We start from the raw sequence: 23,267 nt of genomic DNA on the forward strand, positions 1-23,267 counted from the left end.
GTCTTAGCTTGACGTTTCAGAACCGTTAAAGTACAATCCCTGCCATACAGTTTTGCTTGCATTCAAATCAACACAAACGTAAGGGCCTAGCTGTACATCCCATGTAAAAATGTCAACTTTTGCAGGGGGAGGACAGAATTAAGAGAAGAGAAGCAGAGGGGCTGCGTGAATCCTCTCCCTGTTCACTCTTCTGCCATTTCAAATCCCCCTCCTGTGGCTTTTCCCTCTGTGGAGTCCCAAGCATGTCCCAAGCCAGCGTGGTATAGTGGTTAAGAGCGGTGGTTTGGAGTGGTGGACTCTGATCCAGAGAACCGGGTTTGATTCCCCACTCCTCCACATGAGCTGCGGAGGCTAATCTAGTGAACTGGATTTTTTCCCCGCTCCTACACACCAAGCCAACTGGGTAACCTTGGGCAAGTTACAGCTCTGTTAGAGCTCTCTCAGCCCCACCTACCTCACAGGGTGTCTGTTGTAGGGAGGGGAAGGGAAGGTGATTGTAAGCCGGTTTGAGTCTCCCTTAAGTGGTAGAGAAAGTCGGCATATAAAAACCAACTCCTCTTCTTCTTAACCCTTGCAAAGCCTGCTGGTGTGTGCGTGTGTCAATTTGGATCAGAAAAACAAGCTTCTTCTCCCTTGCTCCATTTCACCCTCCTAGACCAGCATCTTTTTTTCTTCTAAACATCTGGACTTTCTGTTATGCATATTCCTGTTACAAGTAGCTAGCCGTTAACACACATACCAGTGAGTTGTAGAGTTGCAAAAATTCACTTGCCTTTGGCTGGTGCAACAGTGAACAAGGCTGGAGGAGTTTCTGGATGGACAATCCCAGTCTAACCATGGCCATATTTACAAATGACATGAGCTTCCATTAATATATCCAGAGAAGGACAGGAAACTATGTGCAGGCACATATGCTGTGGATGCAGTTCCCCAGTCAGATCCATAGGGCACCCAGGTCCCTCTTCGCCACTGGAGGGAGGTTTTTGGGGCGGAGCCTGAGGAGGGCAGAGTTTGGGGAGGGGAGGGACTTCAGTGCCATAGAGTCCAATTGCCAAAGCAGCCATTTTCTCCAGGTGAACTGATCTCTGTTGGCTGGAGATCAGTTGTAATAGCAGGAGATCTCCTGCTGCCACCTGGAGGCTGGCAAGCCTGTAGATCCACCAGGCAGGACTGGCACATGAGTCATCCTTCAAAGGAAACTGAAATTGCAGCAATCCATTGTTTGGAAGGCAAAGTGAGGCCTGAATTTCGTGGGGCATTATTCTAGCATTCCTTAAAGGACTTCTTGACCCTGCAGCTCTGGGCTGGCTGCAGTGCTTGAGTTCTGTTGGATCAGGGACAATCCAGGCCAGTAATCCCATTGGAATTGTCTCATTACTTTTTACCCAGCCAGTGTATGTATGCTGAGACTCCTCTGGCTCCATTGGCTTCCAAGAGGTGAAAAGTAGCCAACATTACTTTCACATGAAGTCAGTCGGCTTGCTAAGTGCTGGAACAGCTGCTAAGACTTTCAGTGTGCAGCCTTAGCTTCTCACACAATGTACCACTGGGACTTAAAAGGGGCACCTGTTAGGGATCTCTGTAAAGGCCCTGAACAGCTTTGCACAGCAGCTTCTTCATCCGCACACAGGGATGCTCAAAATGAAGAAATATGTGTGGTTCCTTTTTGATTATAAGGGCTCTCCTAGTCGCAAGATCCAACATGCAAGTGCATGACTAAAGGCCTAAATCAGCAAACATGACATCATCTTCAACTTAATGCGGGGAACAGATTTCACAAGCTGCTGCAGTGAAAGCTTCCCTGAGATAGGAAAGGTGGGTATGAAACTTAAGCTTCAGTAATGCAACAGGAGAGGGTACCAATACTCAGATCAGGGAGGTGTTTTGTGCTGCAGAACATTCTCTTGAAAGGAAAGGAACAAAGAATGTGGGATACGTAGTGGTTGTGCCATGAATTCACATGTCTCTTTTGCACTTTTTCAATATTACTATTCCATGTATGTGAATGTAAGTGTATTGCTCTGGAAAGTCTGATTATTGTTTGATCTCCCGAAAGCCATTTGATCAACTGGAATTATTTGTAAAAGCAGCAGCCTTTTCTTGGCAGGAAAGAGCTTGGGAGGAGCGCAAGTGCCTGCGCCGGTGTCTGTGCTGCTTGTGCCGGCACCCAGGCCACTTGCACCGCCACGAGAGGCAGGGACGCTGGCAATGGGCTGCTCATACTGGCCTCTCTGCTCTGCCTTGGCTTCCCACTTGCATCCCACTGGCACAAAGCGCCATGCTGGCATGCCGGGGGGCGTTCCCGGGGCATGCTGGGGAGGCGGAGCTGCCAGTAGGCAGCTTCCTGACCCCTTTCGCCTGGGGTACGCCATCCACAACAATAGTGTTGCGGCGCCAGTTTTTTGCTGGCGCAGACTCCCTGTTTTCAATAGGGCAAAATGCCCCATTTTCAAACAACAAATATTTTATAAAGCCAGGAGGCGCCATGGCAGTGCTTCGGCCACGCTGTCCCTGGCCGCCGAAGGCTCAGGAATGGGCTGTTAGCCTGGCCAAAGGAATCTTTAATATGCCAGGCCCTATGGGCTGCAGGGCTCCCGTAAGGTGAGGAAAAGACTTTCGGCTTATCCATAGAATTGCCAATTAGGCTGTTTTAAACTGCATTTTTTGGGCCTTTTGTGAATTCCCCCCCTCCTAGTCTCAGCTGTAGTCAATTAATACTGAAATTAATGATAACATACTGATGAGAAGCTTCCAGACTTTCCCCCCATGGAGAAGATAATACCTCCTTTTTTTTGTTTAAAAGAAATAGCTGTATTAAGGTTTTGATTGCAATGCACCAGGACACCACTCCAGGAACAGGAGGTTCAGAACTGGAATCTCAGGCCCTGGCTCTAATAGCTTATAAATTAGAATATGTAAAGAAGCCAAATCCTGGAAAACTAAATAATTTAAAGCCTACCTCTCTCAAGTCACAGATGTGTGGTAGAAGTTTATATCTGGACTGTATCACCAGGAACAGATTAGGAGATTAAAATGGCTCAGAGGCAAACACTACCCAAGCCATATTGTCGAAGGCTTTCACGGTCAGAGTTCATTGGTTCTTGTTGATTATCTGGGCTGTGTGACCGTGGTCTTGGTATTTTCTTTCCTGACGTTTCGCCCACAGCTGTGGCAGGCATCTTCAGAGGAGTAACACTGGACAGTGTCTCTCAGTGTTAAGTGTGTAGGAAGAGCAATATATAGTCAGAAGTGGGTTGGGTTTGAGCTGAGTCATTGTCCTGCCAAGCATTGAAGGTAATGTGCTAATCACACCCTCATTAGCACATTATCTTGATACTTACAGGACAGTGATTAGCACATTACCTTCAATACTTTGCAGGACAATGACTCAGCTCAAACCCAACCCACTTCTGACTATATATTGCCCTTCCTACACACTTAACACAGAGACACTGTCCTTCAGTGTTACTCCTCTGAAGATGCCTGCCACAGCTGTGGGCGAAACGTCAGGAAATAATATACCAAGACCACGGTCTCACAACCCAGATAATCTACAAGAACCAACTACCCAAGCCATTAACTAAGTTCAGACCCAGCCAGTAGCACCAACAGAATCTGCTGCTGCCTCCCCCACATAGGCACCCTTACAGGGGTGCCAAATGCAGCTGGCAATCTGCTGGGAGATATTGTGAGTTAGGAACAGGCTTGCCAACATCATGCCAATGTACAGTGCTGCTTCCTGCACAAAACTGAAAGTGATGTCATCGCATTAGAGTGACACTCTAAGATTTGCCCGAAACTCTGTGGTAAATCGTAGAGTTTTGGCCAAACAAAGTCACTCTGGCACAATGACATCACTTCTGGATCTGCATCGGAAGTGTTGCATGCCAGTGAGTCCCTTATTCTCCCCACCCCTGCTTGCCTATGAAGTGGTGGCAGGAGATAGGAGCCGATGATGGGAGGTTGCCTGCTACAGAGGGAGACCTGTCCTCCAACCAGCTGGTGTTGGTGGGAAAACAGGCAGGTGCCACTCCGGGTTGTTCTGGAAATGGCATCATGGCATCAAGCAATGCCATTCACTCCTCTCCCAATTTCCTCAACCATTTCTCCCCCTACAACCCAGCTGGGTGTTGGTGATGGGCACACCAGCAGGGTGGGGGTTTTTCCCAGCAAAGCAGGAGACCTGAACATTCCCAGTAAGTTTAATTGCCCATCTGTTCTTCTGTATCACTTCAAACTGCAGGTGGAAGCTTCCATGACAGAAAACTAGCCTTCTTATAATGGAGACCTCTTATAATGCATAGTTAAATTGTGGAACTCCCTGTCCCAGGATGTGGTGATGACTGCCAACTTGGAAAGCTTTTAAGAGGGGAAGAAGAAGAAGAGTTGGTTTATATATGCCAAATTTCTCTACCACTTAAGGGAGACTCAAACCGGCTTACAATCACCTTCCCTTCTCCTCCCCACAACAGACACCTTGTGAGGTAGGTGGGGCTGAGAGAGCTCTAACAGAGCTGTAACTTGCCCAAGGTCACCCAGCTGGCTTCATGCGTAGGAGTGGGAAAACAAATCCAGTTCACCAGATAAGCTCCGCCGCTCACGTGGAGGAATGGGGAATCAAACCCGGTTCTCCAGATCAGTCCACCGCTCCAAACCACCACTCTTAACCACTACACCACACTGGCTCTCAGTGGACATGTTCCTGGAGAATAGGATTATTCATAGTCAAAATGGATACTAGTCATGATGTATACCTATTCTTTCCAGTATCAGAGGAGCATGCCTATTATGTTAGGTGCTGTGGAACACGGGCAGGATGGTGCTGCTGCAGTTGTCTTGTTTGGGGGCTTCCTAGAGGCGCCTGGTTGGCCACTGTGTGAACAGACTGCTGGACTTGATGGACCCTGGTCTGATCCAGCAGGGCTTTTCTTATGTTCTTATGTTAGACAAACCATTTTTTTTTTTACCAGAACTCATTTCTGCAATCCGCTGTCTGAAATGGTACACATACATGTTTCTCACTTCACCTACTTTATTTTTAGATTTAGGTCTTTGACTTCCCAGCTACTAAAGAGGACTTTTTTTTTTTTTTTTTTTACTATATGGGATGTTTCAGTGTCCGCTAGATGGCAACAGTTAACCTACATTTCCAGGCTTAACAGCCTCTCGACATAATTGCACAGTATATGTCATTTAAAAAAAAGAAAGCCCACCTTGCTTTCTAAAGTTTATAGCCCATTCCCACCTCCACCTCTCAGACGCAATATGCATTTTCCTCATTGTTCCAATATTACATTTTTATCCTACCCTTGCCACCAAGGAGTGATGGGTCCAATCTCCAGCACCCCAGTTAAAAGGATCAGGTAGCAAGTGGTAGGAAATATTTCAGCCTGAGACCTTGGACAGCTGCTGCCAGTCAGAGTAGGCAATACTGTCTTGACAGGCTATAATAGTTTAACAAAGTACACGGTAACTTCATGGGTTTGTATGAATTCAGAGCAACACACCCAGTTTCTATCATTTCATCCTAAGAACAGCCCTGTGAGGTGGGTGAGGCTGAAACCGACCCTTGCCTCAAGTCCTCCTCCAGCAACTTCATGTCAGAGCTAAAACTTGAACCTTGGCCTCCGGGTCTAAATCCAATACTGGATGGAACTCTGTATAAAAATTATCCCTTATAGCTAATTATTATAGGATGGAGGAACTGGGAAATTTCTGGAGATTTCATACATGGCACCTGGGTAGGGGAGGGACCTCAGCATGGTATATTGCCACCATCCGCCATTTTATCCAGGAGAAAGTGTCTGGAATGGCCTATGTAAGGGTGGTCAGTCCCTCAAGTATCTTGAAAGGTATTCACTACTTTAGAAAACACTTAAAACTGTCAGTGTGATGGGTGTAGTGGTTAAGAGTGGTGGACTCTAATCTGGAGAACCGGGTTTGATTCCCCACTCCTCCACGAGTGGTGGACTATGAACTGGGCTGGCTTCCCCACTCCCTACACCGGAAGCCTGCTGGATGACCTTGGACTACTCACAGTTCTCTTTGAACTCTCTCAGCCCCACCTGCCTCACAAGGTGTCTGTTGTAGGGAGAGTTAGGGAAGGGAATTGTAAGCCGGTTTGAGTCTTCTTTTAAAAAGGTAGAGAAAACTGGAGGTATAGAAACCAACTCTTCTTCATCAATAATAACTTCACAAGGAGTAGCTAACAATAGCATTATATTATGTAAATCTGTTTTCCATTTTCTGTGTCTTGAACACTTTAAAGGGTTCTTTTGAGTGTATGTCTGCATTAAGGTAATTTATAGATAAGCAGGTGTCTTACTCCAATGCCAATTTTACTACCATTCTGCCTTCTAATAAATTCAGAGGTTTTCCTCCACTACATTATTTTGGGGAAAACAGGCTTGCATAGGATTCTGAACTCTAACCAGTAACATGATTAAAGAGAAGCACTATTCTGCACTTCTGTACTATTTAGATTACTACATATTCACCAGTCCTGGGTAAGCTTTGCTTCAAAAGTGTGGAGATAAAGTGGGCAGTTTTATTCTTAGAAACTTATACTTCACATCTGTTTTAATAAGCAGCTGGGTTTCTCCAACATCTATGCTAAATTATCTGGTATAAATATAGCTAGGAGAACTTTCTACCCAACGGCTTTGCAACAAAGTGCCTGTGTATTCTATCCACGTCCAATTACATCTTGGAAGTTCATGTAGCAAAAGAGGGTCAAGAGCTTTAGCTAATAATTAAAGATTGCATCAGATGACTCAGTTTTGAGTGTTCTCTCTCCTCCCTCCCCTCCTCTCTCTCTCACACGCACACCTCATTCCCTTTCCATCTTGACTCAAAGAACTTAGCCTGTTGTTAAAATCTATTATTTACTATGTTCAATCACTGGGTTGGCCCCAGGGGATAATCTCCAATGACAAGAGGGGAGGAATTTTTGCCAATTTGCTCCTCTGAGCAAACCTCAGACTCTCTCCCCCATGCTGTTCCTGGATGAGGGGTCCCGTATCTCCTAAGAGCAGGATTTGTGGGCCGTTTTGGGCTGCACTAGGAGGGCTAGGCAAGGAAATCCCTTTTGTCAGAGGAGGTATTCCACAGGATCCGAGCCACTGACTGACAAAGCTAACCTTTGATTCAATGTTTTACCCAACAGAAAGCTGCTTATCTGCTGTTGTACAGACACTGTTGCTACATTTATCTTACTGGTGGAAAATTCATAGGACTGCTGGGTCAGAACACCTTGCAATCAAATGTGAAATTTTAGCAGTTCGAACAACTGGAGGACACACTGTAAAGCACTCCATTAAGAAAACAAAAACCAACTCTTCCCAAGCCATGTGCATAGATAGAGACTTCAGAACCCTATCTGTATGGGCACTGTATCAAACCACACAGGACCATTGCCTCCCGCGGTAAAACTAGGAAATGTCACCGCTCTTATAGTCCTAAATTTTATAAGGCATGTTTGTAGTCAAAACATTCTTCCAGAATTTTTCCAAAGTTTGAAATGTAGGGCTGTCAAAAGAAAGTCTGACCTGTCCATTGATCACTGACATATGCACATTTACTTTAAACTGTCCATACAGTAACACTATTGGGGAAGCACTCAGAAGATACCCTTTTTTTCTTCCTTGCAATATGGAGTGTTAAAATAAACCTATTTAATCTGCCATGTAATAAGCAATCACCTGTTGCACCCAGCTGCTTGTGGCAAGATGGTCTTCCAACATGCTCTTCTGGATAACAGAAAGCACGTCGGATTGTCTAGGACAGTGGTTCTCAACCTTTTTCGAGTCACGACCCCCTTTTACAATTGCCAAGTAACCTGCAACCCTCGTCACATTTGCATAAATTTGCATAAATGACATTTTCAATAGGATAAAGAAAACACTTTTTTTTTTGGCAGTCCAGGGTATCCATATATATAATTACTTTAAATTTTAAAGTTTAAAACAAACAAGCAAATGGTACTACCACCTGTTGCGCAGCGGCTGTGACTGTGTGGTGCGGCAACCTTTCCTGGCACGGAGGAAAGAGTGCCTCTGAGCATGCACTGCGTTCCTTGTCTTCCCCTCTCTCCCCAAAAACTCTTCCAAGCAGGCCGGGGCTCTTGCGAGGAAACCCCCTCTCTTGTGACTGGGACACTGCTTGTGCACAGAACTGCAGTTATCCCTCAAAGCGGAGCTCCATTTAATCACCTCACGAGAGCGAAGGGGCAGGAAAGAGCCGAGGGCCGCTTATCCCACTCGGACTTTTCGTGCCTTTTTCTCCCCTCCGCCAGTCACCGCTCCTTCTGCGCCTCACCAAACCTGCGCGCTCGAGGGGGAAATCCCGAACTGCGCATGCACCTCGACTCTCTCCCCCTTGGCCTTGCCAGAGCGGAACTGATGACTCAGGGCAGAAAAGCAAAGCCACACTACAGACATGCGCACTTGGATTCCAGGCTGAAGCTCCCGCCCCACCCGAGCGCGGCTAAAAGTAAAAACAATGTGGCTGTAGCAGCCTCAAGGGGGACCGCCCTCTTCTCCTCCGAGACCTGAACTGGCCAAGCCAGGGGAGCTTCCTCGGCCTTCCACACATCCTGCCGCATCATCCGCCCGGCGCAGGTGCGACCGCGCCCAGGGCTGGCCAGTCCACCTCTCAGCTGGGCAGCGGGGCTACAGCTGGTGTGCGGCTCACCGCCGTATCTCTGCAGCCCGGCTCCTTCTGGCGGTCGGCCAGTTCCTCACCTCTCTGCTTGGGGTCTTCCCTGCCCACGCGGACAGATCAGGGTTACAGGGCGTCTGGGTTAGTCCTGGACAGCCCGGGATGGGGGCTGTCCCAGGACAGTGGCAGCGACCCCCCAGAAAACACTTCGCGACCCCCTTGGGGGTCCCGACCCCCAGGTTGAGAACCACTGGTCTAGGAGCATCGGAACGGGGCTTACAGCAAAAATATTGCAGAGTGGATGCCATTTGGGGCTATTGTAGCAAACACAAAAAGGAATATTGGGGCACCTGAAAGGATACACGGATTGCTGTGGGATAAGCTTTCACGGACTAGGGCCCTCTCTATACTCAAAAAAAGTGTGTGTCAGTTAGCAGATATGTATATATCGGAATAGAGAACAAAACTGTGAACTGTGTGGTAAAAGGACAATGAAATGTCTGCGATATTTCTATAACCAAGCCTTATAAATGCATATAAATGTCACCAACTACACTGCTTGTATTGTGTTGCCCCAATATTTTCAGTCCTATTTATCTACGCAAGTGTATACACATAGCTGCCAACTGCGGATGACTTATCTGATTATGTCCATGAAAGTTTATGCCACAATATCTGTGGTAACCTTTAAGGCATTACATGAATCCTATGTGTTTTTACAGCAAATTGTCATTCCACTAAGAAGATTGGAACAGGGCACAACATCTTTTTTTCACATTGCAAAGGTTCAGGGCACAGCTAAGGTGATGTGGTCAATGGTAAGGCTGTTTTCACAAAAGATTAATTCGTTGTTAGGGAATCTTCACTTGCGAGTGTGGACAAGAAATCTCTCAGCCTATGCAGAAGCAGGAATGGCAAACCGCCTCTAAATATTTCTTGCCTATGGGGTTGCCATAAGTAGGGTTGCCAGGTCTCTTTTTGCCTATTTTGGGGGTGGAGCCTGAGGAAGGACTTCAATGCCATAGAGTCCAATTGCCAAAGTGGCCATTTTCTCCAGGGAAACTGATTTCTATCGGCTGGAGATCAGTTGTAATAGCAGGAGATCTCCAGCTAGTACCTGGAGATTGGAAGCCCTAGCCATAACTCAGCTGCAACTTGACGGCACACACACACACACACACACACACACACACACACACACTAAAGACTACAAGATGCGTTTTCAAATGAACAAAAGTTTATTGGTCTGTTAAATGAGTATGATACTTTCACTCAATATGTAGTTATCTCTAGAAAACCCAGTAACATGCTTTAAAAACCATATACAGTGTACATCGGATGATTCCCCCCCCCCCTCGAAGTCTAAAAAACATAGAAAGTCTTACAATTTCTACAAGCCATAGACTCAAAATGAAACCAGTTTTACTTACGATTCTGAACAAAATCCCTCCCCCCACAAACACAATTTTTTTTTTAAAAAAAGGCTGATGTTGTATCAAAAAGATTTTTTAAAAACACATTTAAAAAAACCTTATGGGAAAAAATCCTAAGCCTGTATTCAGTCATTAAAACTTACATGGAAAAAAAACATTCTAAATAAGTAGGAACTGTTAGATAATGTGTGTTAAAATAATAGAAACTGGTAGTACACTGGAAGGGAGAAAGCACTGCTTTACAGAATACTGTGGATTGGACCCAATCACTTCTCTCTGCTCAATGAGGAACCAGCGTAATGTGACAGCCCATTTTCCTGGGCACGGCATCTGATAGCCTTCTCTCGGCCTTGTGGATGGAACTGTGCGCATTCTGAGTTTCGAGTCTGTTTTGAATTCTTTTTAGTGAAATTTAAAACAAGCTTATATTATAGTTAATTGCTCTATGCAACAATGCTGAGAATCAAGGTAATTTGGACTTTTTGATTGAGCGGAGGTGAAGAAAACTTTATTTGGGAAAGAATCTGTAGGGGATGAACTGTGCTTGAATTGTGCCTGTAAATTATGCTGCCATTCCACTATAATAAAATTTAGAAATAAAAAAGAGTAAGACAGACAGTAAAACCTCTCATATAGTAGACAGAAGTCATTAGATCCAACCCTCTGGCTATCATCCACAAGGAGTTCTATTCAATCACCAATGAAATGAATGGAAGGGGAATGGCAGCTATACTCTCCCATTAATTTCAATAGAGACTGTACAGGAGAACTTCCTAGTGGGCTGTGCCACTCACATTTCTTAAATGACAGTCCTAAACACTGCCAAGAAACATTTAGAAGTTTACATTATGGAGAGCAAAATAAAATTAAGGCATGTGCAATATTGTTTAGCTTTCCTTCTACCTCAGCACAATATTCTGCTTTTCTGGAGGCAAATTCTTTGGCAGAACACCTTCATTACTGCTGTATCCCAAACTTTAAATCATGTTCTTTGAAGCAGGTGTTCCAACAGTATTTTTTTTTACAGTAGACAGATTTGAAATGCCTTGTGCATCACAGCAGATAATAAATACACTTGGACTTTATAATAGAAAAGCCATTTTTAATTGGAATGAAAAACTTCAAGATGCATTTTTGTGATAATGCAGAAGTGTCTGCCATATTATCAGTAAGGTAAGATTTAAAGGCTATGAAAAGCCATGTGTGAACATGCCAATAAAGGGGTTGCACCTATAAGGCCTTAAGAGTGCTCTAGATACGCATGCCTTAAATGTTTCGGCAGAATTCTGTCCTTTAGATTATAAAGTACGAAGATTCTTTCCTATTTTAGAAAAGGTTGTCAGTAGTGTAAGAAAGGGAGGACATTTTAACCTGGTCCCTGGGATTCCCTTTGGCGGGGTCATGACTGAGCACCAGCATCTTACAAACCCCATTTTGTCTTTCGCAGAGGCAATCTATTGCCTTAACAATCCATTTTCCCTTCTTCACATATCAGAAACAGAGGCTAGACTCAGCATTTGATCAAGAGCTGGAGATGATTAAAAGGTCACTTTGAGACAGTAGCACCACTTCCTCTTCCTGAGCAAAATCCAGCTCCCTTTTTGTGTAACAGGCTCAAAAGGCAAGATATCACGCTATGCAAAAGATTTTTTTTTATCATGTACATCTACAGAAGAGGTTGAATTTCAGACAATGGGAAAACCTACAACTATTTCCAAGAAACATTTAATATTAAGACACGCAAGGAGAGCTACAGTTCACAGAAAAACAGTAGGGCCAGCACCCACAACAATTGAACCAAGGTAGCATTAATTAGAATGGACTCACTTCCATCCGTGTATATTATTTTAGTACGTGAACAGAGGAATACAATTCCCAAATGCTTTCAGGACACATGCACACTAATCACCCCCTTTTAAAAGCACAACAGCTAAATTTTATTACACTGATGTGGTAAGGAACCAGGCATCACCAGCTCTGAGCTCAGAGAACTGGCTTCCCTAAATACCCTGATTGCCTGAATGCATCCAATTCTTTATGCTAAGCTTCTTAGGCAGCACTGCTGCTTTATGCTTTGGAACACTCCAAAATATGCTTCTGTACAGTTTCTAGATCCATTAAGTTCACCAAGCCTTGCAAAAGTTACTACGAAAAAAAAAATAGTGAAGATAAATAGAACAAATAACACAAAACAGGACCAACCATAACATCTACTGGGTTCAAGCCATAGACAGGTACGGGCAAGAACTCTTAATTCCCTTGAAAGTATGCACTCTTTTGCCAGCAGATGGCTGCCATTCCCAATTATTAAGGAAATATTAACTTAAAGAAGAAGCTGCAATTAATACAGTATGCAGGAATCAAAGTGTGGTACCATTGCATAGGCAGGCTGCACCAATACTACCAGCACACCTTTCCAACTTCCAAAGTCACTTAATTATTAAAAGGAAAGGTACGTTCAATATGATAAACACAAATAATGATGTGAGCTTTGAGCAGTTCCAGGAGAAGTGGAAACTATTTTATAAATATGTTGAGATTTAATTTTAATAGAAAAGAAACAACCAACTAAATACTAGTTAATGGTAATGATGCTTTAAGCATAAATTTAGACAACCGTTTTGAGTGTAGAGATATTATGCCCGAATGATTTTTCTCTTTTGTTTTATAATTTGGACAACTATAAGATTGAAAAAAATGATATTGAAAAGTAGGGCTATATAGTCTGCTCAAGATGTTCTTTAAATTTTGTGGGTTTTTTAAATTGCATGTTGGATAGCTTTATTTTTTCCCTTTCTCCCCTTTTCCTTCCTCTGGACCTTTTTTATTATAAAATAAAAAAGGAAAGGTACGTTGATAATAATGGCACAATGTGCCTTTACCATATTACCATGCTTTGATTCTTACGTAGACTGGAATAGGGTAGCCTACATATCACAGCTACCCTGTTAGTAGAATATTTAAATGACTGCCAGTCATTTGTTTAATCTGAAACAGTGGCATGTGCTAACTTTAAAATGAAATGATGACATCCAACTAGTTAACAAGTAATGCAACAGCTGACGCATGCTTACATATAAACCACTGATTAAAGTGGCTTTATGTGAGCCAAAATTTATAAATTTCTTCTTCAGGATTAAAAAGTAAAAACATCTTTTAAAAAGCTATCTCTTATCCAAATCATGGATTTCCCCAAAAGGATAGTGTCAAAGGCATAAGTTAATGCCTAATAAGGAGCTAGAAAGGCAATATCTTAATTTTCAACACATTTTCGAAGACCCGAAATATTATAACCGAAAAATGCTCTCACTATAACCATAATTGCACTTTAAAGTTACAAGTTATTACCATAAAAACACATGGGTAGAGGAGCAAATTGGCATCTAAATAGTGATGGATAAAACTATCCCACACCGCTGAAAATAACATTTTTTATTCCTAAATATTTTTCAGGACACATCTATTTTTACAAAATGAATTGTCACTAGATTTTGCAGGTTCTACATTTCAGTTTGTTAGGGTCAGAGGTCTTGATAGGGTGTAGCTGTAGTCACTTAACCATTTCAAAATGGCAAATTCCTCAGGCATATTAAGATAGCTCAGCTGAGGGAAAATAATATTTTGCGGTTCACTGGTCCCGTTATGAATATTTTACTGGATGCATTTCCTCCCAGAGTAGCTCACAGTAATTGCTAATTAATTGCACCATCATTTACAGTGTCCACCATCTTAAATTCCACATTCCATCACCCAGTGATTTATAAAGGTGCCTTTCATTAATATCATAAATTAAATATTTATATAACCATAAATCCTTTTCTTTCATAATCCAGATTTCCAATAATTTACAAAGTGTCTAATATAGAAAAAGAAACTCTTGAGCCGATGCTATTTTTGCCTGCACCAACAAAACTATGCCTACCAAGTTGTTCCACTTTCTAATTCTAAACAAAGGTGTTTTTTATTTGTGAGAAAAATCAGTCACTGAAAAAACATTCAGAAGCCTGTGAGCAAACAGATATTTTCCATCATACAGGAGGGACACCAAATGTTTGCACAATGGACACTCCATCATTTAAAAGCTTTTACTTACGCTGGGATGGGTAACAGTATTCGTATTTTCCAGTTCTGGACTGAGGTGTTGCTTTTGAATAAATGTATTCCTTCAGACTCTTAGACAGTGTAAAGAAAAGTTTTAAAATCCAGTCCAGAGACGTGTAGTTTCATCTGAGAGAACGCAATACCCTGCAGTATTGTTAGGGTAGCCAATAGACAGATTTATTTTTCTATACCCAAAGCCACACTGAGATGAAATTTCACACTAAATATTCTCTGGTAGGGCAGCAGAGAGGAGCCAGAAGAGTCCATAGGTAGAGAAGGACACACACCCAACATGAAGCCATCTTAATCCAGAATATGGACCATGTTCCAGCAAATAATTTCTCGATTGCAGCACTTTCATAACTATAAAGATGAAAATAAATCCAGATTAGTGAATGCGCATGGTATCAGTATATGTTATTCTGAATAGACTGCCTCTGAACACAGAAGCCCCATTAAGTTAATGATTACTTAAAGTTAATAGACTTGTTTTCTATTAATTTGAATTTTTCTTATCTTTTTTTAAAAGCCTCTTCAACTACTGGCCACCATCACATCCTGTGGCAGTAAATAAGTTATCTGTGCATTGTGCAGAACATTTTTTTTGTCTTTTTTGAATCAGTTCTAATTAATTAAATGGCTTTTCCTGTGACTGCTAACTTTATTCAGGATCCTTAGGTGAGGAGGGACTTTATCAACAGCTTCCTGGTAATTCAGGTATATAATGTATGTCAGATAAATCTCTATTTCTGTGAGGGTTGTCAAACTCAGTAGGTGCAAAAAATGTTGGTAAAGCAGGCCTTTCTCGGACAGAAGTCATGTTGATTAATCCTTGCAAGCCTTGTTCTTCTATGGCAGGGGTGGGGAACCTCCAGCCAGCGGGCCATAAACGGTCCGCGGGATCATTTTATCTGGCCCGCGGCCTGCCTGCACAGGGCCCCCTGCCCAGCCCCTCCCTGATTCAACCCCCAGCAGGCACACGCTTCCCACGCGGCCGCCAACCCCCCCCCCTGCTTGAACCCCCGGCTGGCTGGCGCGCACACTTCCCGCGCGGCGGCCAAGAGCTTGTACGGCCCCTCCCCGCTTCAGCCCCTGGCTGGCTGGCGCGCACTCTTCCCTCGTGTCCACCAAGGCCCCCCTGCAGGGCCCCTCCCCGCTCCAACCCCAGCTGGCTAGCGCGCACACTTCCCACATCACCGCCAAGGGCCCCCTGTACAGCCTCTCCCCACTTGAGCCCCCAGCTGGTGTGCGCTTCTTGCGCGGACGCCAAAAGCCCAATGCAATGACCCTCCCCGCTTGAACCCCCAGCTGGCTGGTGCGCACGCTTCCCGTGCAGCCGCCGAGAGCTCCCTGGTTGGCCCCTCCCCGCTTGAACCACCCGGCTGGCACGCGCTTCCTGCACAGCCGCCAAGAGCCTCCTGCATGGCCTCTCCCCGCTTGAACCCATGGCTGGCTGTCGCGCGCGCTTCCCGCGTGGCTGCCAAGGGCCCCCTGAACAACCCCTCCCCGCTTGAACCCCCAGCTGGTGCGCGCTTCCCACATGGCAGCCAAGAGCCTCCTGCACGGCCCCTCCCCGCTTGAATCCCTGGCTGGCTGGCGCACACGCTTCCTGTATGGCCGCCAAGAGCCCCCTGCACAGCCCCTCCTCGCTTGATCCCCCGGCTGGTGCGCCCGAACTGGGGGTCAGTGGCAAAGCATCTGCTTTTCAGAGTTTGTGGCTCAGAGGCAGAGCATCTACTTGAGAGGGGGTGTGGATCAGAGTTGGAGCATCTGCTTGAGAGGGGCTGAGGATCAGAGTTAGAGCATCTGCTTGAGAGGGGCTGTGGCTCAGGGGCAGAGCATCTGCTTGAGAGGGGCTGTGGCTCTGGGGTAGAGTATCTGCTTGAGAGGGGCTGAGGATCAGAGTTAGAGCATCTGCTTGAGAGGGGCTGTGGCTCTGGGGTAGAGCATCTGTTTGAGAGGGGCTGTGGATCAGAGTTAGAGCATCTGCTTGAGAGGGGCTGAGGATCAGAGTTAGAGCATCTGCTTGAGAGGGGCTGTGGCTCTGGGGTAGAGCATCTGTTTGAGAGGGGCTGTGGATCAGAGTTAGAGCATCTGCTTCAGAAGGGCTGAGGATCAGAATTAGAGCATCTGCTTGAGAGGGGCTGAGGATCACAGTTAGAGCATCTGCTTGAGAGGGGCTGTGGCTCAGGGGCAGAGCATCTGCTTGAGAGGGGCTATGGCTCAGGGGTAGCACATCTGCTTGAGAGGGGCTGAGGATCAGAGTCAGAGCATCTGCTTGAGAGGGGCTGTGGCTCATTGGTAGAGCATCTGCTTGAGAGGGGCTGTGGCTCAGGGGTAGAGCATCTGCTTGGCAGGGGCTTTGGTTCAGGGGTAGACCATCTGCTTGAGAGGGGCTGTGGCTCAGTGGCAGAGCATCTGCTTGGCATGCCGAAGGTCCCAGGTATAGGATGGACTACCAAATGTGCAGCATCTCTCTCTGTGTACTCTGTGCCCCTCCCCAATCTGGACCCTTCCAAGTTCAATCCATGGCATTGCTGGCTCGGGCAAGAAATGAACAGAGGTGAGTTGCCATTGCCTTTCTCTGCATAACGACTCTGGTATTCCTTGGTGGTCTCCTATCCAAGTACTATCCAGGCCCGACCTTGCTTAGCTTTTGAGATCTGATGAGATCAGGCTGGGCTGGGCCATCCAAGTCAAGTTCCAGGCAGCATGTAAAATTTCCCAATAAAAAAAGTGTACTTCATAGTTTCTCTGGGCCAAAATGGGTAGGCTGCCAATAGGTTAAGATCCTAGACATCTGCAGGACAAACCTACTGACACTTTCCAATGAGGAAACCCCGCTGACTGGACTTGAGTAGGCTTTAGATTAGACCTGCATAAGATTGCACTGCTGATCACTTTTTGTTTTTTATATATATATATATATATATATATATATATATATATATATATATATATATAAATTTTGTATAGCCCCAGAATGATGTCCAAGATATCCAAATGGCCCTTGGCAAAAATAAGGTTCTCCACCCCTGTTCTATGGGTTAAAAGTGCTAGCTTTCCATCATGCTTGCTATTCATTTAACTGGGGCCAAAGTTAGACTGCCAGGTGTTTTATTTTCCTGGATCTCTTTATAAAAATTGGCATATAGGCTTGTAAAGTAGCCAATAAGGAGGCTGATTTTAATGACAAGACGTATATTTTTGTAACATCTCCTGTTCATTCCCATGACTATCACTTTCTTCAATCTTTTATCTAGAATTGGCAGACTTGCTACTTTGGCTGTTGACAAATTTATTTCAGCAGCATATGAAGTCTCCACTCATCTGATTAGTTAACATTTGTGGTTATCACTGAGCAAGTCCATCCTATTACTGGTTCTACTGGGCTGCTGCTGTTCCCCTTTGGGTAATAGTCCAATTTAGGTTATACTTAGAAAACATAACTATTCCAGAATTTGTATGATCAGATTGCTTTACTTTATGTTTTAAATATGATTTTACTTTTAGAGTAAAAGCCTATGTGCTAAATATAGTTCTCTGAATAAAAGAAAGAAAACATTGGGTTTCCTAAGGCCATCAGGTGGGGGTTTGTGGCTCAGGTGCCATTTAACCAGGAATGGGCCAGCTCATACAAAGCCAAAAGGACTGCACAAACTCAACGCTAAAAATCTCACTCTGGAGAATCTGACTTACTGGAACCAGTGGGTAACAGTCATCATCACATAGAGAGAAGCCAGGAAGAAAACAAAGTGGAAATAGGCATAGCTGTATACGGTGCCCTTCTTTTCATCATAAACAACTCTTTGGCCACCCCTTCTTCCAACGCGCTCATCCACATCAGCTGCAGAAACCAGACACAAAGAAAAAGGTTAGGATTTGCCTCCAGCCCGAACAGTCCACCTCAAGCTAAGTCAGCCATCTCGATGCAAACTCTGGAGAAAAAAAAAGGATTGCTCTTTAGGACTTCCCCTAAGCACCTGGTATAATCCAAGGGAAGTGTACTCAACTCAGATGGGTGTTCCTACAGAACAGATTCAAAGGTGCACTGAGCTGCTTATGCTGGTAAATAAGATTTCAAATGCCTTCTAGGCAAATCTACCCTTTAAATATTGTAATAGTTTCCTGATTGCAAAGAAAAAAACAAAAACTGCACTATGCAAAGTAAGCGCTGCTCAAACACATCTATTAAGGCATCACAGAGGTACCAGCATCTGCAGTTGCAGCTGTGTTTCATCTCCAGGGCCCAAGGGGAAAAAGATCTCCTTTCAATTCAAGCTTCAGGTGCTGCATAGAAGGGGCAAGGCATCTACAAAAAGTACTAGCTGCAGCTCCTGAAGGCTTGGGAAAGAGGGCTTTAGTCATTACCATCTTCACATCCATTTCCTTGCAGCTGGCATTTCCAGCGCAGAACACTGTCATGTCTCCCCCCTGGAAAGAAACTCTACACCAGGGGTGTCGAACTCATTTGTTACGTGGGCCGGATATGACATAAATGTCACTTGGTTGGGACAGGCCATGCCTTGCCAGCCCCAACCAAGAGTGGGTGGGTGGCTGCCTTGGTTGGCTCGTGGGCCGGATAAGAGCTATCAGAGGGCCAGATCCGGCCCCAGGGCCGTACGTTTGACACCCCTGCTCTACACTCTACTAACCAAACAGAGTTCTGCATATTTCTTCAACGGCAACAATTCTTGTTGCTACCTGAATTGTACGTTGAGAGGATTGTACTGTAAGCTACTTTAGGATGCCAATTTGCCTGAGGTAGAAATAAAATAAATAAATTAATGCATACAAAAATGAGTGCAAATGGCTAGGTGGCAGGCATGTGATGTAAACAGACTGAAGAGCTGGGAGAGCTGTAGCCAGGAGCGGGGTGTGTGTGTGTGTCTGTGGCAAGGAAAACATTAACCGGGAAGGAGGGAGGTTAAAAAGGATTTTGACAAGTAGTAGTGTTGGTTTTTATATACCGATTTTCTCTACCTTTTAAGGAGAATCAAACTGGTGTACAATCTCCTTCCCTTCCTCTCCCCACAACAGACACTTTGTGAGGTAGGTGAGGCTGAGAGAGCTCTAAGAGGTCTGTGAGTAGTCCAAGGTGACCCAGCTGGCTTCATGTGGAGAAGTGGGGAAACCAACCCGGTTCTCTAGATTAGAGTCCACCACTCTTTACCACTATACCATGCTGGCTCTGATAAGATGAGGCGGGGGTAAAATGAGGAAGCCATCTTGCCGTAAAGACTATTTAAATTTTATTCTTCCTGCAGATTTATTCCCTAGGCAGGTTGTTGGACTTCCCGGCCCCCTACCTGGCTCTTGCCACTGGCATTAATCATTTCTTTGCCAATCGAATGGTGAGCCACTTCAGGGCCTCCCTCCGATTACTCCTCAACCCAGCCTTGCTGGGCTCCGGGCTGCTTCAAACATTACTGTTCAGTACGATCTTCAGTACAAACACATGCAAAAGATGTAAAAAAAAATAGCAAAGTACAAATGCAGCTTTTGCCAGCAACTGGCATCCCAGTTAAGAGCCAACCTCCCTTCTGCAAGCAAAAGCTGCCTTCGATACACACGAACACAGGTGAAGCTGCCTTATACTGAATCAGACCATTGGTTTATCAAGGTCAGAATTGTCTACTCAGACCAGCAGTTGCTCTCTGGGGTCTTTCACGGCCCCCTACTGCCTGGTCCTTTTAATGGGGGATTCCAGGGATAGAACCTGGGACCTTCTGCATACAAAACAGAGGCTCTTCCACTGCATCACAGCTCCTCCCCTGAGGGACACTGGTGTTCACCATTTGTGAGAAACCCTGTTCATTCAAACTTTGTACTCTATTATCTGGAGGCATGGAGGTAAATGCCTGGAGCAGTAAGAGGAGGTGTTTTTGTTACTTTAGCGCTATCTTAATGAGTTGAGCACACTGCTTGGCAATCTTAGACTGAAAACCTGAAATTCATGTTACAGTTTGGAGAGGGTGGAGTTCACATGACAGAATGGAGCAGCTGTAATACACTCACTTACTGCTCCCCAATACACATTATCAATAATGGAAGAGCCAGCGTGGTGTAGTGGTTAAGAGTGGTGGTTTGGAACATTGGAGTCTGATCTGGAGAACCGGGTTTGATTCCCCACTCCTCCACATGAGCAGCGGAGGCTAATCCGGTGAACTGGATTTGTTTCCCCACTCCTCCACACGAAGCAAGCTGGATGACCTTGGGCTAGTCACACTCTCTCAGCCCCACCCACCTCACAGGGTGTCTGTTGTGGGGAGGGGAAGGTGATTGTAAGCCGGTTTGAGTCTCCCTTAAGTGGCAGAGAAAGTTGGCATATAAAGACTAACTCTTCTTCTTCTGTTTGTGTAGAAAGGAGAGAAATGAAAAAGTCCCAGTGCAAGAAGGCACAAGGGTACAATCTAATGCAATCAACAAGCATATTAAACACACACGGAGGGTAAATAGGACATGTGCCATTTTCCATCCACAGATAAGTTTCCCCTGATTTTCTTAAATTAAGCCTGTAATTTAACATCCTTGTGTTTATCCTTTCAAGTTGCACGCCCTTCTTTCTTGCGCAACGGCATACATTTTTCTATACATGCCATAGCAAATCCACCCCCAGCAACAAAAATAGCCATGCTGTTAAAAGATGGAAAATGGGACGAAGCACCAAAATAATTTAAAATATAATATCTGCGCCTCTTTGGTTTTGAGAACATTTTCTCTGCATTTAAGAAAGAAAGAAAAATGCTTCCTGTACGCACCTCAGGGTTTATATAATGTGCATTCAAGACAAAGCTGCTCATTTGCCTCCTGCTTTGGTTTTGCTTGTGGGCTGGAGGGACAGCCTTTCCAACACAGATTTAGTTGCTGCCTGCCAGCTGCAGAAAACTTTCAAAGCAATCCAGAACAGAAGCAACTAAGCTCCACTTCCGGAGCAATCAAAAAGAAGAACCGGATTCCCCTAACACCGCTCATGGGCCAGCAGTGCCTTCCATCTGGTCTTGCATCCAACCCATGGAAGAAGGCACGGATGGGAGGAAAGTTCTGTTTTTATAGGTTCCTTGTAAGTCTCTCTTGCCACACAAGCAGGGGTCAGAGTTCCCTCCCAGCAGGACATTTTACTCTTTGATCTTGTTCGTTTGCTCCAAGCACACCCTACATGGAGCACGCAAAAGCCACAAAATTGCAAGGAGGAGCCACGCCTAAATTTAGTTGCGCTGGCCTCAAAAGCCATCTGTTTGATGTCTATACCACAGAGATGCCTGTGGGCCTCAGGTTAGAAGGGGGGCTGTATGTAATTTACATTGTGTGTCATTTGCATGAATAGAGTGGATGCCAAACCACACTGTACAGGGGCCGACTGTACTTCTCATGATTTCTTCTGTTTCTGGAATTATTAGTGCCCAAAGCGAAATTTAAGCTTGCTTTTGGCATTAAAAAAAAAACCACCACCAGAAATAGAAGAAGCTGTGGCCTGGTGTTCATGCAGACAACGAAGTCAAAGAGGCAGATAAAGTGCTGAACTTTGGGAATCCAGGTCCTAATTTCCCCTTAACCGTGAATTTCACTAATGGTGCATTCCAGAACAGTTTTATACCCTTTGAAGTACGTTAGAGTAAATGGTCTTAGAATACTCAATTTAGGAATATTCGTTTTCAGGAATATGCGCTCTATTTCTCATTCCAACTATTTGCAAGGTTGTTATTTATTATACTGTTCATCCGGCTCATCCTCTAAGGAAGAGGTTCCCAAAGTGGGTGGTATTGTCTCCTGGGGGGGTGGAATTACCTTGGGGGTGCTAAGAGGCAAGGGGGTGGCAGAGGGGCACTGGAGGTGGGCCACTTCAACTGCATTGTTCACTTACAGTGCATTCCTAAGGAGAGTTACTCCAGTCTAAGCCCACTGAAATGAATGGGCTTAGACTGGAGTAACTCTCCTTAGGAATGCACTGTTAGTTAATGAGTGACCTGGATACAGCATCATGCTAGCAAATGGCATTCTGCATAGTGCTGAAATCTGGTAGAAACTATCAAAATTTTTAGGAAATACGCCATCAGAGCTCTAGCCGTACCAGTTTACTGTGTTTTGAGATAACTGTCTTCACTGCGTGTGTTTTTGTCTGTGACATTTTTCAAATTTTTGCTGGTAAGTCCTTAACATAATAGTATTGAGTATGGTATTTTCCTGTGTTCTCAGGTACCGAACCTGTTGATTATCAAGTGTACTTTAAAGCTATATAAGTGTTATTTTTGTTTCAGCCCATGCAATATTGATATTTCTAAGTTACACAAGGATTTAAAATTTCTCAATAATTGTTTTCAAAAAGAAAAAAAAACTGATTTTAAAGGAAAAATTTACAAGGAAAAACGTGGGTAACTGAGAGGAAATTTAGGGTATAAAAATTCCAGAAAGAGACAAAATTATGGTAAAGAAATATAAATATTGGGGAACATTTGCATAAATGTGCAATTAATTGTTTCTTTTTTGAATTTTATTATTATTACCTTCCTTAGTGAGTCGTGCAAACCACTATTCTGAATAATGCTTTTTATAGGGTATGGTAAGGGACACGGGGGATGAGTTTACGGAACCAAGAGGTCGGTGGCCTGAAAACGTTTGGGAAGCACTGCTCTAAGGAGACCTCAATGGTGTACATGGTTCTGCACACCTCCATTTTATCCTCAGAACAGTCCTGTTGTGATTAGGGTATGACTGGCCTGGTAAGTTTTTCCATGGTGAGCAGGGATTGGAACCCAAGTCTCCACAGGCCTAGACCAACACTATAACCCAAGGTTCCCCAACACAGAATCTGTGGGCACCATGGTCATCTTTCCTCGTGCCTGCCAAGTATTTTTAGAAAGTGGGCTGGGCTTTTGGCCCAGCAGGGCTTCTGATTGTCCACTTCAGATCTGATTGGCTGTGGAGACTTTTTAAAAGTTGCTTTGGCAGCAGCTGCCACCTCTGCACAAGGATCTTCACGGTATAACTGAAGATAAGCTATATGTGTGCAAGAAAATATTTTTAAACAATATGTTTGAGATTTTGCGGTTGGCTCCACCTCTTGTGGTAGCCATT

The 23,267-nt window shown here is 44.5% G+C and overlaps 1 protein-coding gene across 1 annotated transcript in view; it reads right to left on the reverse strand.

Moving 5' to 3' along the window:
* Positions 1-14,309: 14,309 nt before the first annotated feature.
* Positions 14,310-23,267, reverse strand: part of SERINC5 (serine incorporator 5) — a 28,811-nt gene continuing 19,853 nt past the window's right edge. Inside the window, exons 10-11 of the mRNA XM_056848615.1 lie at positions 17,892-18,039; positions 14,310-14,555 (exon numbers count right to left, since the gene is read on the reverse strand). Coding sequence (XP_056704593.1) covers positions 14,408-14,555; positions 17,892-18,039 — 296 coding nt within the window. The 3' untranslated portion in view covers positions 14,310-14,407. The remainder of the gene's footprint in view (positions 14,556-17,891; positions 18,040-23,267) is intronic.

The sequence above is a fragment of the Euleptes europaea genome, chromosome 4 (genome assembly GCF_029931775.1).
Source record: "Euleptes europaea isolate rEulEur1 chromosome 4, rEulEur1.hap1, whole genome shotgun sequence".
Taxonomy (NCBI): domain Eukaryota; kingdom Metazoa; phylum Chordata; class Lepidosauria; order Squamata; family Sphaerodactylidae; genus Euleptes; species Euleptes europaea.